Genomic DNA, 18436 nt, shown 5'->3' on the forward strand with positions numbered 1-18436 from the left:
ATACAAAGAAACATCTTTGACTTGAATTTGATTACCCCACCCCAAATGATTCATTAATTACTTTATTGAATAAATTCTCAATCATTAGTACTGCCATAATGTATCTAATATTGGTATAAACCTTTCTACTAACAAACGATACATATGTTAGGCCCTGTTTAGTTGATCATATTTTTGCTTATCTGAACTTATTTGATCTGGTCTAATTTGATCTGATCTGATCTGATCTGATCTGATGTGGTCTGATTTGATCTGATCTGGTCTGATCTGATCTTATTTGACCAAACTTTGACCTTAAGTGTACGATAATCTGTAAGGAAAAAATATATCAAGTGGGATCTTGTTAAATTCGTAATAATGTGTATTTTATTAATATGTAATTTTTATAATTTTTTTCATTACGAAATTAAAGATATTTAGTGATAAAAAATTGCACATAAAACGATGATCTGATCTAAACTTATTTTTTTTTATCTGAACTTATTTTTTCCGAAATAAGTAAAAATAAGTTGAAGTAAACAAAGCCTTATTGTATAAACTAGTTTAGATCCCGTGCATGCACGGATATTACTAAGATCTATTTCTACAACTAATTCAAAATATTTTATTATAATTAAAGAAATGCAATCAAAACAATTGGCATATGATTATGTCTCACATTTTGTACTTGAAAAAATAAAATTAATTGAATAAGTAATTGTACACACATAAAAAATTATAGTTCTCAAAATGATACTTAGGCTTTTTTGAGAGAAAATGGTACTTAGTTTATACATTTTTTTTTTGTTACGTTGATTAAGACTTTTTATAAATGTTTATTTGTAGGAAATTTTCCATAACTTTAGATTTGTTTTAATATAATTGAGTTCCTTATTGTTGATAATTTATAAATTAGACATGGACATATTTTCTTTTATTTACTAAAATAAAATATATTATTAGATTCAACGATAAGAATGGTAATTTAGATATGTTAGATTTAGTAACAATAAAAGTAATTGGAAAACAAAAAGTTGGACGGAAAACTTTTTATTAGAGAATGACATGTGTCATAAAAGGTTTCGCCTTTAGTATAAGTTTATTGATTGATTATGGGAATGATGTGGTTAACCATGATTCCCAAAAAGTAATTTTATTACCCAATCACATAATTTACTTTTTACTCTTTTTTCACTTGGGGATGGTTTTAATACTTGTTACCATAGATATGGAGAAAAAGAAAACATAGTAAGCTGAAAATCATACGAGGAAAAGTTGAATTGCTTAGGTAACATTTATGTGGATTTGGATCATCACCTTGAGCCATATTACTCGAACTCTTCATTTTATCTCAAATACCCACATCGGATACTCGACAGTCGAACACGAGTAGGGCACTTAAAAACTTTATCTTTAGTTCAAAACCTTGAAATTTTTTCACAAAACAGCTAAGTCAGACACTTGAACACGTACCCGTATTGAACATGGGTACACGCTTTAGTAATATAACAATCGATCCAACGTCCAATAGTAAAGACGGTTTCAATGAACAATTTATGAAAAAGCTCAAGGCACACTAAGCGACAAGGTTCCTTATGTGTTATTTCACTCGTTAATGAAGAAGTCAGAATATTCGTGGTACAAATGAAAGCTATGAACCTTGTTAGTAAAACCATCCCACCTAGGCCAAGCACTTAGCCATATCAATTGTCGAAAGTTTAGGATACGTATCAAATGAAAAACAATCTGCACTAGTAGAAAAAAGCAAGAAGGTACCGGTTCAAAATCGCTTTTAGGCACTGGTTCAAGGAAAAGGTTTAGGATATGTATCAAATGAATAACATTCTGCACTAGTAGGAAAAAGCAAAAAGGCACCAGTTTATAATAGCTTAAAGCCTAATTGCTTGGTGCTAGCTAATTAGAGCTAGATATTTCCACTTATAAATGCCTGTAATATTACACTTGAATATAATAAAAAAAAAATTTTAAAATTACAACAGGAACGTAACCACAGCAGGTTAAGGAACAGACAGCAGTAAGAGCATAGCAGGATCATGCAGCAGCATCAGCGGGCAGCAGAGGGAGCAGTAGAGGCAGCAGTATGGAGCAGCAGAGGCGGTAACATCATGCAGTATACTCATGTTATGAAGCTTTTGTTTACCTTATGTCATGCATAATTGATGGTATAACACATCGTAGTCCACTGAAGTCCAGCAAACTGTTTAAAAAAGAACGAGAACAGATACTTAAAAACAAAAACTCAAAACAGAGGAACACCTACTAATTAGTTCCAGAAAGGAAAAAAAAAATATACTTCGTATGTCAATATAAAGCAAGTTTTGAGGATCTTGAACAGTGAAGGTGTGTTTGTATCCACTACCATTGACTTCTATCCTTCTGCGGGTTCTAAGACTTAGGGTAGAGTTACTGACTAGTGACTACTACGTAAGATCAAATCCCAAGGAGTACTACAGTAACAATTTAACCCTTGCCCAATCTGCTCCCAGAAGTCATCACCGACAAATACAGGGATGAACTATATCTTCTCCCTATGTATAAAATACCTCATCATTCAAGGCCCAGTAGCACAACTAATCATCTAAGTATTGAGGTAGCATGGAATACTTTTTTTATGTCAGAATGATAAAATGTGAAGGAAAATGCCAGTAATTCAAACGATAAGAAATTCAGAGTAAACTACTTAAGCAGCGATGAGATGACAACCTGGGCCTTTCCCGAAGGCAGCAAGAAATTCCTGTATATCCTCCTTCAAAATTTACTAATCAACTTTATTCACACCCTATTCCAAAAATATTATACCCAGAAATCAAAAACTATGAAATAATCAAATAACACAAAAATAATTGAAAAGGAAATACTATTGAAGATGAAGTCGAATCACCTTGCAAATTTTCTTGGTTTACTTTTGCGCCACAATTGGGATAATCACTCTTCCATTCTGGAAATTTTACGGCTCATTAATGGCGCTTGCAAAGCTCCGGAAAGAATTGCTCCATGACAGAGAAGGTTGAGGTTGTTGATGCCATTTTGTGGATTTTTTAATTTTTTGGTTACTGCCACTACCAGACACCACATTACCTGTTCCTCACCGCCGCTGTAAGTCCCCCACCGCTGCCGAAGGTCCACCACCGTCTCTCTCCAGCACTGTTCACTTTGTTTCCCGACAAAGATCTGTCACCACCAGTCCTCCACAATATCACACAGATATTAAACTATAAAGACCAAGAAGCACATAATTAAGTCAGTAAGAATCAAAATTTTGGTAATAAATAGCTTCATAACACCAAGACCACAAACAGATATTAGACTGAACTTCAGACACCGCCCAAGCCTTCACACCCATGTCTCTCTAGCCTCATCCGATACATTATTTATCTTGTGTTACAACATGCAACGATGTGAGCTTAAAACCAACACTAAAATCCTACAAGGAGCTAATCCCAGAGTATAACATTCATTCCCATTAGTCATATCAGCATTCATTTCTTCATTTAACACAGCAACATCACAAAAATCCACCTTTTAAAGTCAACACCAGTCCAAATCAACCAAAAATTACAATTAATTCCAACTATTTTACCACCAAACCCAAAAGATAAATCAAATTTCAATCTCAAAACTAGAATCAGCATGCTATTATTAAAGAGGAAATAAAGGAGACCTTCCAACACGACACCCAAGCCTTGTGAAGTTATTTAGCATTAACTCAGGCCAATGACTGGTTAAATTACCATGATTCTGCAAAAAAAATAGTTGTATCACTTATATGAGCATATAGAACAGAGCACTAAACAAATACACAACTACTCAACCAATAACACTTGATGGGAAATACAGTCACATTACAAGTCCATTCAAGCTATCAATCCATTGATATAAAAATAGACTTTATACCAGAATAAAAGATAAGGCAAGTTGAAACTCTTTATAGGCTCTTAAAGAGAATTATAATTCCTTACCCATCAGTCATACACATCTATTAGAAATTTCAGTCACAAAGATATTCACAGGATGGCCGACAAGATGATTGGACACTCTTACAAGGAACAATTACACATAGCATGAGCTACAAACAGTGAAACAGCATAATACAAAGCAATAAATTTTGGCATTTTGGTTTCCTGCTCAGGTTAAAGTTCAACCAATCCAATAAGCAGGAAGGGCCATTAAACACTATTGCATGCAGCTTATATATCTTTAGTTGACCATATATCAATCATAACATTAAAACCTATGTTACATGGACTCGGGAACGGGTGTCGGACACGGACACATGTCCATGTGTCCGATCCGGCAAGTTTCAAAATTTTAGGACACGGGGACTCTGTCTGATTTTTGGACACGGGTACGGGGACACATCTATACATCACTTAAATTTATATAAATATATTATATCTTACAAATGCTTTAAATTTTTCATTACGTCCACCCCTATATTTTTTTTTTATTTTAAATCTTTCCTCGGAAAATTATCCTAATAACGGGCAATCTTCTTCTCTCCATCTTCTCTATATCAATGGTGATCTTCGAACAAGATGTATTTTTCTTTCATGTTTCTCCTCCTTTTTCCTCTCTACTCTTAATGGAAGTGTCCGAGTGCACAGTGAAGGGTCGGACACGTGTCCCGTGTTCGTGCCCGTGTCGACATGGACACTTCGTGATTTTAGCCGTGTCCGATTAACATAGATTAAAACACAAAAAACAATATCCAATATAGCTCATTAATTATACAATAACATGGATATTATCAGCATACGATAAAATTTAGGCTATACAAGCATTGCATACCTATCATTGGCAGCATTGCTTCTCTAAAACTCCAGTACCAAATCGTCCGATCCCATCTTTAGAGACCCGCTTCAAACCGGACCAGATTTTCCAAATTTGCCAAATAAATCATCAACACGATCAGATAACAGAAAACCATCAGTTTCAACCACAAAATTAGAGGCATTAGTGTTCCCATTCCCATTTCCAGAAGGCTTCAAATTCGAGCTCGAGTTCAAATTCAATGAAACTTTGAGCATGGATCTGACATCAAAACCAAATCCTCCAACCCCACCTCCACTAGAAGAACCAGAATTTGTTGTAGGTATCTGAAAAACATCATAGAAAATCAAAACCCTGAACTCAACGAAATCAAAACCTTAACCCAAATCATATAAAAGCAACGAAGAACAAAAAGAGAGAAAGAAACCTGGTGAGGAGCAGCATCGCCAATAGAGACCTCACCATCAGCATTGTTCTCCTTGGTTTATTTAGGGTTTGCTTTAATATCTTCATTAGCGACGCCACAGATTTGATAAAGTTGCCACCCGCGCTATAGAAGCAGCAGAATCGACGGCGATTTTCGGAGGTGAGCAGTTGATGCGGAGAGAGCATCAGTAATGGAGGACGGCTGTGGTGGTAGTTGAGAATGATAGTGAGAGTGAGAGTGTCGAGTGAGGTGAGAGGGAAGGAAGTAGATCTAAATTCTGGGGAACTGATAGTTCTAATTTATGGGGCTAACTTACAAATTAAGGGCACCACTTTTGAAAACTGGTTTAGGCACAGGTTTACATTAAATAGGTGCCTTTTACTTGGAGCATTTTTGCTTTTTTTCTACTAGTGCTGCTTATTACAGCAGCAAAGTCTGGCCGAGAAGCGACAGAGCAGTTGATGAGTTTATTTGTTAGTGAATTGATCCGAACAGCAGAAAAACACAGACTACGACTGTGGCAAGCTCAGGCATACTTGAACTTGATGCACCTTTACAATTCTAAGCAAGAAGCCAAACCAATAATATACAGTTCTACTTGCTGAATCATTTGGTTGATTAGTTCAGAAATCACTAAACCAGTCTGCATCCAAATAGCAGGAAATAAGGTGAGTAAACATGTAAATTTTAAACAAGCATACATCTTGGCACAGACTAGGCTCTCGTTTAGGAGTAAAGCCTAAATCAAGGAGCATCATTGGCCCTCAAACTCTGAGTAAATACCACAGATAACATTCTGCCAAAATAAATCATATCACAAAAACTCAGTAGCTCATTCTTGTTCCTAATAGAGGTGGTGATAACCTATGTTAAATAGACTCCTCATTTTATCTCTAGTGTCCATGTGACATCCTTGACACACCGATTCGGTATGGATACTTGAGCAATAAGAAGAAAAAAAAATATATACATTACCAAGCCTGACACTTGGATGGATACTAATGATAACCAGAATATGCAAGCTGATATAAAATCAGACAGCCAGAACAATAAACACTTTTCACTTCATTTTAGTTGCATAATATCACTACATAATGCCATCAAGAATACTGCAGAGTAATCATGTATAAGGCCCTTCCTACAGCAGTAATACTGATGATAGAATTATAAGCATCAAATGATTGGCACTTTCTACAGCATGATACCGATGTAAGTACCAAAATGAAGAAAAAAAAAGTAACACCAAATGACAGCTACAGATGAATAAGTGGAAATCAGATAATATCTAAACATCACAGAAGTGGAAAAGCAAAGACTAACAGAGAATATCAACAGGAAAGGGAAGCTGAATTCTACGGTTGTTTTTTAATGTCAGGAGTCAGGACTCCTTGGTGCTAGGGAGTGGTATGAAATTGGTGAGCAATAAAAGTGGGATGCAGAGATCATTCACTGCAGCAAAGACAGGAGGATGTACATGGACAACACTGTCCTTTTGACATAATTTGGAAAATTGTTTGAATCAGCTCTGCATTGCTTAATCAAATTCATACTTCATAGGTACACCAATAGCTGGCCAAAGGATATATCAAATGGACCAACATGGATTAATTGTACACACCTCACCCCATTTGACATGACTATCATTTACACAACTATTCTCAACAGTCAAAATTTCACAATGTAGCATGTAGTGAAATGGCTGGACTAAGCAATACATGCATCATGTAACGAGTTTTCCTTAACACTACAGCTGACAAAGAGTACTCAATCAATCAGAGTACGTTTTTGAAGAAGTCATTCTAGTAACTGTACATTCTTCTAATCAACTATTTTTTCCAGTCAACTAACGAACCCCTAACAAAATCACCTATATGAGCAGCTTCATCGTGTTGAACATGTCAAATGATATAGCATCCAATAAATGCTATACCACTAGAACCTTCCCACCATTTCGGAACCTTTTCAAGTTCATTAGTTGATAAAGACAACACTTATAGGGCTATTCCATTAGAACCTTCCCATCATTTCGTTTCAACTTCCTTTTCAGAACCTTTTCAAGTTCATCACTTGATAAAGACAGCACTTGGTTCAGTATCAACTTCACCCCATACTGCTTGACTAGAGCAAACCTTGGCTTAATCCTCTCTTCCAAACTGTAGCCAAAGAATTGGGGAAACTTGACAAGATCTGATTGCGGATAGCCCATGGTTAAAAAGAAATTCCATTTTGGTATCATGTTCTCTACCAAACTAAAAGTATACAAGGCCCCATACCTTTGGATCATGGTCCTAAGATCCTCCAAACTATAGCCCTTCTCCAAGAAAAATGCTGTGATAGGCTTGAGATTTCTTTCGATGCTTAGTCCAAAAGTCTGCGGTGATCGTTGCAGAACAACAGCCGCATCTATACCTAGTAAAGAAAAATACTCTGCTGTTGGCCGCAAGTTTTCCTCAATACTATAGCTTATTATGTTGGGACAACGGGTCAGAATCTTGCCAACATCCTGTGCTGTGAGACCCATTTCATATAGGAAATCAACTGTTGACATTAACTTTTGCCTGCTATATGTAAGAAGGGGGGGAAATCGGTATATTACTTTTGCCCATTTTCCCTTGTCCAAACCCAAGCCCTCCAAGAACTTCATGGTGGGTATTAGATTTTCAGAAAGACTGATTCCACATAATTGTGGTCTCTTACGAAGAATAATGGGTAATTCGGTTTTCGGAATTCCAAGTTCAAGAAGAAACTCAACCACAGGTCTGACTTTTCCATCCAAACTGTAGTAAGCAAAAGCTGGGAACTTTCGAGTAATCTGCTGGATATCCTCAAGATCCATTCCAAGTTCAATGAGATAAATAACATGCTGAGGAAGCTTATCTATAGGGACAGACCCACTAACCCGTGCAATGGCCTTAAGCTTCCGGGATTCTGAAGTCTCATCAGGCAGCTTTTTAGATTCCAAAATTACACTTGGGGAGACAACTTCTGCTGTCACATTTTCGTTAACAGGCATATTTGGAAAGTTCTCCACGACATCAACCAGATTGCTTCCATGCTCTAGTTGCAAGTTATCAAGGTAAGGAATAAGAGCATCTCTGATTTCTAGGGTTGTCAGCTCCCTACCTGCAAATTAAATAATTCCAATTAAGCATCTCCCTCTTTGAGTCATTGATATGCAATAATATATTAATATAAATGTGATAGTTCTACTGAAGTCAAACCTACGAGATACCGAGATTTGTGAATGGAGTGAAGCTGGGATACGAGGTGGTCAATGAAAAGATCTGACTTGTTTATAGCTTTTGATGCAGCAGTTTTGTTCAAACCCTGTTTTTTCAGAAATAGCATCAAAACAGCCTTGGCTTCTTCCTTCTCTGCAGCTAATAAAGCAAGAGGCACTCCTCTTAAACTCACAGCACTATCTGTACGCAGTGCACCTAATTCTGGGTCAACATAACATTATTACCATTAGAACTAAAATGGACTACGGTGATGTAATAAACTTGTAAGATAACAATAATAGTTTCATCACACTTTGCTTGACAATAGACTAGCTTAACTAAACAAGATTTTGGTACACTAACACCAATAAATGGGCTTTGCAAGCTCTCAAATCATAAGAAACACACTAGTGAAGTATTATTTGGTAAGGTGATGGGCCCACGGACATATCTCCTAATAGCAGCACAGCATGTTTCAGGAAATCCGGCTTACTTTTACATCTTCTTCTCAAGGTATTAGTTCAGTAAGGTCTAAAACTTCAAGCACATTGGTAGTTTTAATTAGCATCTTACCATCTGACAGAAGGCTTTCAGGTTTGCATATATGAATCTTAAGGAGAGCTAGCTGTGTTTGTAGGTTTCGGTATTGGTTCTGGAGAATGTCACAGCTAAATTGAACACTGGACCCTTTGCCAACCTGCACCAGCAATCACCTTTGAATCCTCTTATTTGATGGTGAACTAAGATTTCCCTCCTAATATTGTGCATCAATACCGAAGGTAGCCATAATAATTTTAACATTAGGCAGACAAATCCAGCCCAACATGAACTATTTTCCGACTCACTCCTAGTCTTAGTATTAACTTGTCAATTTCCCAGCATGTTTCAAGTCCAATATGACATGTCCAAGACACTAAGTATCCATAACAATATCCATTTCCGAGAGTCATTGTAAACTATACAGTTGATGATGTTTAGGTAATAAGTTCATCATTGCGGGCAAACAGCTTAACTACAATTTAATCAATGTAAAATTCGATAAATGAGACCAAACACAATAACTAATTTGTTCTAACATCAATTACACAATTAAGCAAGAATCAGCTTAAGAAAGAATGACTACCTTGAGCAAGAGGAGCAGCAGTGTGCAGACGTCGAGAAGGCCAGGCCCGTCCCCGAGCCAGGGCAGGAGGGGCGGCCGCCCTGAGCCCAGGGAGAAGAGGTCTAATTTCATAGTTCAATCCAAACATTAAAGGATTCTGCAATACATTAGCAACAAAATTAAATAAATTAGGGATTGATTCAATTACCAAATAATTAGGGATATTTAGTTCAATTATCAAATAGGCTCGTAATTTTCTTTTCTAACCCCACAATCGCTGGTTATGATATTTCATAATCTTAGTAATTAGAATCAATAGTTCAGATATTCGAACCCTAAACTTACTACACTGACAATCAAATTAAACCGTATATTGCGAAATTGATATGATGATTACAAAAAGAAACAATAACTTACCTCAGAAGCGGCTTCAATGGGTGAGGTATTTAGAGGGCGCCTCAATGGAGAACGTCTAGTGCGCTTCAAAAGAGAACTGAGAGAAAGTTTACTTACTGAGTCATTCACAATTAAAGCAATTCAATGGGTGGGAAAGTTGGAGGACTTGGAGCCCATTAAAGATCCGGTGAGAATAATAGGTTCGTGGCATATTATGCATCTAACCTGGTTATACCACTCATCAAATACCCCCTTTTATGCACCAAACATACATATATACTACTTCCTCCGTTTAGCATTAGTTACAACGCTTTTTATTTTTGGTCGTTTCATATTAATTGCAACACTACTATATTTGGAAATGACCCACTATTATTTTATAATTTTTCTCTCCCATTAACCCCACTTTCACAAATATTTTATTATTTCTCTTTCCTACCAACCCCACCCACACTACTTTTTTTTATTATTATTATATCTCTTACTAACAATACTTAATATTATAAGCCTATAAGCCTAGTCTATAATTTTCTTAAACTATGAGTCAAGCCTACTGTTACAACTAATGCGAAACGGAGGGAGTATGTACTACTGGAATACTGGTATATATTACTTCATCTCCTTCCTTCAATCTTCTTCCTATTTTATTTCTTTCCTTATTCCTTAATTTTTACATAAATTTTTCTCTTTTTTCCAAATTCTTTACTTAATTCTTAATTTTGATTGAAATTTTCTCTCTCCACTGTGTTTGGCATTATCTTCTTCTTTTAAGATTTTCTCTCTCCTCCAATTTTTTGTATTTTCGTTGATTCGTGATGGATTTGATTGGAATGTTGAAGAGATTGTTGATATAAGTTAGTTTATGTTATTGATTTGTAATTTGGTTTAATTGGTTATATTTTCTAAATTTGTGATTGATATTGCATATATAATTTTTGGGTAATTTGCCAATTTGTAATAGGTGATGAACACAAATTGATTGTAGTACTTTTCTCTTCACTTTTCTTTCCTATAATAATTTTAATCAAAATTTTCATCAAAATGCGATTATAATTTTCATCAAAATTTTATTCTCCTCTGTTTTTTCCTCTTTCGTTCTTCATTTTCTCTCTCCTCTGTAATTGTATTTTGTTTAATTTCTATCAATTTGATCTATGGATGTTTTGATTTTTTTTGTGGTGATTTTGTAATGAATTTTGATCAATTTGATTAGGTTCGTGAACATGCAATTCATATGAATTGAATTTACGGCCTTTAATTATGAACATAAGAAAATTGAAGAAATTAAAAATAAAATGATTATGAAACATACGCATTATAAGTATTAAAAATATGAACATATGCACTAAAAATATGAATATACGCATTTTAGAAAATGAACATACGCATTCAAAATATGAACATATGCATTGGTTCATTTTTTGAATGCGTATGAACATAATTAAGTATTTTAGAAGGTGAACATATACATAAAAAAAATATGAACATATGGATTTCAAAAAGTGAACAAATGCATTTCAGAAAGTTTACAAAAGGATTCAAAATATGAACATAAGCATTTAAGAACGAAAGTGAACTATGCATAAAAAATATAAACATATGCATTTCAGAAAGTGAACATAAGCATTCAAAATATGAACACAAGCATAAACTGACAAAATAGACAAAATGAGAACATTTTATGAACATTAAAAATATTTATTATTTCGGGGTTTTCTGTGTCCCTCGGGAGAGTTACGTCACCAAGACTGGATTCCGAGCGTCTGTACCTGCAAAACAACGGAGACTCCGGTTGGGTGGAGTTCTGCCTCCGACGATCAAGTTAGAACGTGTACGGAGAAAGTGAAAAGGTGCAGAAAGTAAAGTGAGATCTTCTCGGATTCCGAGATCAGGGGTTTTCTCTAATGTGAGAGAATTGATTGTATTGTAATAAATGAACCTGTCCCAAAATGGGGGAAATCTCCCTATTTATAGGGTCGTTGGTAAATGTGCCTCTATCTAGGTCATTCTGACCTATATTTGAGGGGTTGCGCCGTTTTGTGGCTTTCCTCTGGAATTGGGTCCTGAAGGCCGTCTTTTTCCTTCTTGATTAGGAGTGCCACGTGTCAGCTAGGGGGATTGGTTCATTTAGAACCTCTCCTAGGGTGACACATGTCACCTTTTGATTAGGCCACGTGGCTTGGGTATTTTTACCCAAGATATTTACCCATCACAGGGTTGACATGGCGTGCCACGTGGCACCTATGACACTTGTCACTAAGGCATTCTGGGAGAAATTACAGGGATGCCCCTGATTTTTACCCTTCTATAAATAGGGTTTTACCCCCCCTCCTCTCTCATCTTTGACCCTTCTATAAAGTCTAGAGAGAGAAAGAGAAGTCTTTAGAGAGAGAGACTCTGATAACCGTCTGTATTTGCTTTCACAAAATTTCCATCTGCTACTTCCGTTTAAGACCTCTTTGTTCCAGCAATCTTCATCAAGGTAACCGTCTCTCCCCCTCTTAGCTCTTTCAAGCTTTTTACCGTTTGTGTATATTGTATTGATAAATGGATTCACCAACTACACACACAGCACAACCTAGGACAGCAGTTAGCCGGTCTTCAGGTACAGCTGAGTCTAGGATTGGGGGTGTTGTGACTGCTGTCTCTAGGTGTTTGGTCCACCCCTACTCTTCCCCGAATCCGAATGTCTTTGTGTCTGTGTTGGACACTATGGCTCGGACGATGCGGACGGCATAGGTTAGGCGGCGCATCTAACGCGCCGGCTGAGGAGGGACAAGACCATCCTCCAGGTGCTCCCAGCACTCCGAGTGACAACATCTTGGAGGAGTCTGACCAGAGAGACGGCGAAGAGGCCATTCAATCTAGCTCTGAGTCGAGCTCACTGTAGGCAGATGACAAAAGTGAGAAAGACGAGGCGGCCTTGTGGCCAGATAGGGGCAACCCTCTTAAGACCCATATGTCTACCAGGGATAGGGTTGCCCTAGAGACGGGCTTTCAAGCCTTTTTAGATAGACGTCCCGTAGGGGATGGCTAGGAGATAATTGTGCCGCCTACAGAAGCTACAGTCTCTTGGGAGGATGACATTGACCATGCCGATAACTATTTCTGTTGCTATGAGGCGGCATTCAGAGTCGGCCTCTAGTTCCCCTTCCATAAAGGAATAAAAGGCATATTAAGGGGCTATGACTTAGGCGTATGGCAGCTCACCCCTAATTTGTGGGTGAACATCCTTAGTTATATTGCCGCCTATGAGCTGCAAAACATAGCCTTGGAGGCGTTTGCTCACATGCATTATCTAAGCCGTGCCCTAGGCGGCTTTAGGGCGTAGTATACGTTAACCACACATCCGGAGTATTTGATGACGCTTGACAAGCCATCTAAATGGAGCAACTAGAAGAGCAAGTTCTATCTGGTCTCCTCTCCCAGCAGACGTCAAAATCATTTACTCCGTCGGTATAACAAAAAACCGGATTTATTGGGGAAGAAGTGCGCCCTGCTGCCTGTCCCTGACAAGGGTTGGTCTCAAATACTAGAGCCGGAGTTTTTTAAGACAACCACCATGCCCTTGGATGATGACACGCAGATAATCGTACCTAGAAATTGGGTACCCCATTTGGACTGGCTAAGGACGCAACGTTTCTCTCCGCCTGTGGCCTAAGTACCATGTTTGAGAAACGTACGTTGGCCCCCCAGCCGACACCTTAATGCCGCTTCTATTGTTTTGTGTAATTTATTTGAAGTTGTCTAACCAGCCGGTGTTTTTGCAGAAAAAGCTCTTACAATGGTTGATGCTGAGAAGACGCCTGCCAGGCCTGCAACCCACATCAGGAAGGCTCAGCTTGAAAAGAAAAAGGCCCAGCTGGCCTGGTGGCCAAAAATGATGGGGTAAGCTCCGCCTGCGCCTTTTCACTTGGATATATATTCATGTTGATACTAAGAAGCGGCTTGAAGTTTTCAATAAGACATGTGAACAACTTGTACAAAAATTGAGAAGATGAAGATGAATAACTTGTACAAAGCTCGGACCAATAAGAAGCGCAAGCAGCCTACATTCAAGTCGAGAGATCTTGTTTGGTTACACTTGAGGAAAGGAAGATTTCCAAGCAAAATGAAAAACAAACTCATGCCTAGAGCCGACGGTCCCTTTGAGGTATTAGAAGCATATGGTGAGAGTGCCTATAAACTTGACTTGCCAAGTGAGTATGGTAATGTAAGTGCTACTTTCAATGTTGGTGATTTGTCTCCTTATTTAGATGGTGAATTTGAGGAAAAATTCTTTTGAAGAAGGGGAGAATGATGTGAATCAAGAGGGAAATTCTTTTGAAGAACCAATTACATTGATTTTGAGTCCAATAGGGTTCAAACTTGGAGGGAAAAGTCAAGGATGGGTCACTTGCTGGGGTTAGGGTTTCGATGGAGGTGGAGGTGGTGGGGGTGGCTAGGTTGGTGTTTGGGTAGGTTGACTTTTTTTTTAAAACAAACCTAACCATAGTTAACTTTAATTAACTTTTTAATAAATAAAGTTATAAGTGGGATAAAATTATTTAACTTTAATTAAAATATCAATTATACAAAGTTAATTAAATCAAATAAAAGTCAAATGCATTCAAAAAACCTATTGAATCAAATGACAGTTAAACACATTCTGACCCAATACAATTAATATGTTAATAGTAGTTTTTTTTATTAACATATTAACTTTATTGGGCCATAATGTTGCTATAGTTTACACATTCTGACATTCAAATAATAGTTTTTTATTAACATATTAACATTCACTATAGGATTTTTTTATACAAAGTTTATTGAATTATATGATAGCTGTTTCGGGGTTTTTGGAATCCCTCGGGAGAGTTACAATTCCAAAAACGGATATCGACCGTCTTCACCTGCAAAACCACGGAAACTCCGGTTGGGTGGAGTTCCGCCTCTGACGACCAAGTTAGTATGAGTGCGGACGGAGTTAAAAGTGCAGAATGTAAAGAGTTTCTCTCGGATTCCGAGAGAAAAAGTATCTGCAATTAATATTTCTAGTTTGTGATAATTTCTCTGAATGTGCAATAAATGGGGATCTCTCCCTATTTATAGGGTTTGAGGATCTACTCCCCCTTTCATGACTTGGACTGCCACGTGTCATCAGAGGGTTGCTTCTTTCAGAACCTCTCTGAGGCTGACACGTGTTAGCATGCTATTGGTCCACGTGGACCGGAATATTTTTACCCTAAACAGATGCCCCTCATAAGTGTGATGTGGCTTGCCACGTGGCACCTGTGAAAGGTGTGTCAATCTGAGAAGGCGACGATTCGCCTCCTTCTCTCTCTTCTTTCTTTTTTTTTTTGAAGGTGACGGTTTGCCTTCAGGGAGATTTCCTTCTATAAGTAGAAGCCCCCCCCCCCCCTCATTTTCCTCACTTTCACATTTTGAGAAAATTTTCTGAGAGAGAGAAAAGAGAGCTTTGAGACCGGCTACTATTTTATACGTAACCGTCTGCCTCATCTTGACTCAACCGGCTACCATCTGGGTACCCATCATTCACAGCTCATTAGAACCGTCTAAGCACTCTTTGATTGATTCCCTCTGCTTTCAATACACCCACAGCCGGTCAACCGTCTGGGGTATCATCAAGCAAGGCTTCAGAGAAACGCCTGGGTTCCTTAACGATTGTTGATTGCTTTCAAAGGGGGTACATCCGGGCAACCCTCTGGTATCTAGCAAGCAACAATTCTAATTTCCGGCTGCGATTCAGCTAGTCAACCTTCTCCGCTTCTAAAGCTTCTTCAAGGTACCGTCTCTACCACTTGCAACTCTTTTGAGCCTTTTCCGGTTATATGCTTTGTAAAGAATAATGGACTCACCCAACACACACACGGCAAAACCTAGGATAGTTTTCAGTTGATCTCCTGATACGGCTGATTCTAGGACTGGGAATGCCGTCTAGGGGTGTTTGGACCACCCTTTCTCTTCCACGAATCCGACCGTCTCTATGCATGTGCAGGACAGGATGGCTCGGACGAAGCAAACGGCTATTGACCCCGGATACAGATTAGACGACTGAGTGATGTATTCATTATATGTAGTATTTTATCCCCGTCCCGTGATCATAGTTAGGAGTATTTTTGGCTCTTTAGAGCCAATTTTATTACTAATACACGTTTTCTAGTGTTTTCGTAGTTGTGGCATTATTTTACAGGAAATTGCAGATTTGGTGCATTTCCCGGCATTTAGTGGAGCCACCGCGAGCATTGGAGTTGAAACGTATTTATATGATCGTGTTTCAAAGCCCAAGACCGTAATTGATGATTCAATCCGGTGATTAAGGGCGCAATGAGGAGATTTGGAGCTTGGACAATTCGATCCAAGAAGGATGACGAATTGGGCTAAGGTAACAAGGCCCAAAGGACGAAGAAGAGTAAGCCCAAGCATCCGCCCGACCGGACAGTGCCCTCGCCCTGAGGCGCGCCCGGCCGGGCGAGAGGAGAAGGCGCGGGCACGTTTCGCCCGGATTCGCGCCCGACCGGGCGCGAGGAAGCTTCAGGACACACAAAAGGCGCGCCCGGCCGGGCGGCCCTTTTCCCGACCGGGCGCGTGTTTCTGAAGGGAATTTTTTTATTTATTCTTTTTGTAATTTTTTATCTTTGGATTATTTTAGTAGGAGTATAAATACGATTTTTAGTGAGCAATTAAGTACGCTTTTACGTTTTCATTAGTATTAGCCTAGTATTATTTTCTCGAAGATTAGATTTTTAGCTTTTTATTGTTCTTGAGTACTTTCTCTCTCTAAACCTTTTGATCAATAAATTCCATTTTTTCTGTTAATTCTTGGTACGATTTCTTACTTACTTTATTTTCCGCAATTTAATTAATTTGTAATTTTCATGCATTCTTTGATTATCATGTCTAGTTTAGATTCAATTATGTCAGAGTAGATTTCTATCCTAGGGTTGTGGGGATCCATGAATAATACGAAGGGGTAAATTATTATTGTTTATTATTGATGATTGATTAATTTCCTATTGATTAATTTAATGCTATGCAATTAGATTAGGCCTGGTTTAATTGTATGAGTCTAGCAATATTGATTCGAGATTCGACAGATGAGAATTGATGTTTAGGCTTAGGCATTGTTTCGGGGTTTTCTGATGTCCTGCGGGAGAGTTACAATTCCGAGACTGGAACCGGACGCCTGTACCTGCAAAATAACGGAGACTCCTGAGAGCTCCGCCTCCAACGGTCAAGTTAGTACCTGATTAAGGAGTAATCAATACAGAAATTAAAGTAATCCGATCTCTCTAGGTGAGCGTGCTTAGTGTTGGTAATCTGCCTTGTTAGCGAGATTAGCCGGGTGTTAATAAGTCTGTTCTTCTCTGCTTGATCTCTTAATTATTCGGTCCTTTTTTTGTTGTGTGATTAATGAGGATTAATCAAGTATTTATAGCCTTGGGAAGCGTGCAACTCTCTAGGTTTTAAGGTAAACCTAGGGCTGATCGGGCCTCTAGACTGAAATGGGCCTTGATGGCCGGTTGTCCCATTTGGCATGGGTGGACACGTGGCGTGTCTTAAGTGGTCCGTGGAGGACGTATCTGTGACCGACACGTGGCAGGCTCCTGTTGGCCTTCGTGAAGGACACGTGGCGGAACCTGGTTGGTCCACTTGTCAGACGGTGATTGGTGGATAAAAATCCCCTAATCATTTGCCCCTCACAGGTGGCACGCGACTGGTCACGTGTCGCCTGTGACAGGTGTCGCACGGTGACAGGCGACGGCCCGTTGCAGGTGTCCCCTTGCAGACGGCCGAGAGATTTTCCCGCCCAAATTTGAATTCGGAAGCGACCATTCGCCTTCTCATTTTGCCTATAAAAGGAAGTGCTGACTTCGGTCATTTTCACATTTGAGAACTTTTGCGAGAACATTCGGACCCCTGAACTTGCTCTGACATTTCGGACTTTTTCTGCCTACCGCCTGTTCTGACAAGCCGACTGACCCGAACTTTCAGGACTTCATCAACCGTCATCCGTTCAGGTAACTCAGTTCTCTTACTCTTAATTTTCTTTTTATTTTTTGAAATGGCACCATGGAAGCACACGACACGCCCTAAGTTAGTGATCAGCCGGTCACCGGGGACGGCTGAATCTAGGACTAGGAGTGCCGCCTGCCCTTTTCTGGACCCATCTTTGCCCTTTATACAAAGTCCGACTGAATCTGTGTCTATGCAGAACGTGATGGCCAGAACAAAAAAGACTGCTATGATATCAAACTCAGACGGCTCCTCCCAAAGGGTGCTCCTTAGCGAAACATCTGACCAGGCGCCAGATGTAGAACGAGGCGACTGTCAAGCTGACAGTTCTGAGAGAGGGACCAAGGTGTTCCCTTCCCATCTAACCGTGGACATGACTAATTTTCCTTCTGCTCCTTCTAAGGGAGAGGAGGCGGGCCCCTCTAGGAGAGGGGAGGAGTCGTCCTCTTCGGACTCGTCAGGGGACGAGTCCGAATCCAGCTCTTCTGACCATAGTTCTTCTGG

The 18436-nt window shown here is 38.8% G+C and overlaps 1 protein-coding gene across 4 annotated transcripts; it reads right to left on the reverse strand.

Moving 5' to 3' along the window:
• Window positions 1-1804: 1804 nt before the first annotated feature.
• Window positions 1805-10225, reverse strand: LOC110688194 (transcription termination factor MTERF5, chloroplastic-like). Of its 4 annotated transcripts, none has more exons than XM_021864924.1 (9): window positions 9938-10225; window positions 9542-9677; window positions 8419-8640; window positions 5198-8320; window positions 4789-5096; window positions 3662-3738; window positions 2882-3171; window positions 2704-2779; window positions 1805-2197 (listed from the first exon to the last, which is right to left on the reverse strand). In XM_021864924.1, the coding sequence occupies exons 2-4, from the start codon at window positions 9666-9668 to the stop codon at window positions 7197-7199; spliced, it is 1473 nt and encodes a 490-aa protein (XP_021720616.1). In that variant the 5' UTR covers window positions 9669-9677; window positions 9938-10225; the 3' UTR covers window positions 1805-2197; window positions 2704-2779; window positions 2882-3171; window positions 3662-3738; window positions 4789-5096; window positions 5198-7196. The 4 variants fall into 4 exon arrangements, with proteins under 4 accessions (XP_021720616.1, XP_021720608.1, XP_021720600.1 ...); XM_021864916.1 differs by having other exon boundaries at window positions 2882-3212; XM_021864908.1 differs by having other exon boundaries at window positions 2882-3738.
• Between the last annotated feature and the right edge of the window lie 8211 nt (window positions 10226-18436).

This window comes from Chenopodium quinoa, unplaced genomic scaffold, assembly GCF_001683475.1.
Source record: "Chenopodium quinoa cultivar QQ74 unplaced genomic scaffold, ASM168347v1, whole genome shotgun sequence".
Classification (NCBI taxonomy): domain Eukaryota; kingdom Viridiplantae; phylum Streptophyta; class Magnoliopsida; order Caryophyllales; family Amaranthaceae; genus Chenopodium; species Chenopodium quinoa.

Excerpts from the sequence above, each read along its gene's own strand:
- LOC110688194 (XM_021864924.1), bottom strand. The coding sequence starts at position 9,668 with ATGTTTGGATTGAACTATGAAATTAGACCTCTTCTCCCTGGGCTCAGG. Across the intron at positions 8,641-9,541 it reads TGCTGCTCCTCTTGCTCAAG|AATTAGGTGCACTGCGTACA; the intron begins GTAGTCATTCTT and ends ATGTTGACCCAG. Across the intron at positions 8,321-8,418 it reads CAAATCTCGGTATCTCGTAG|GTAGGGAGCTGACAACCCTA; the intron begins GTTTGACTTCAG and ends TTTAATTTGCAG.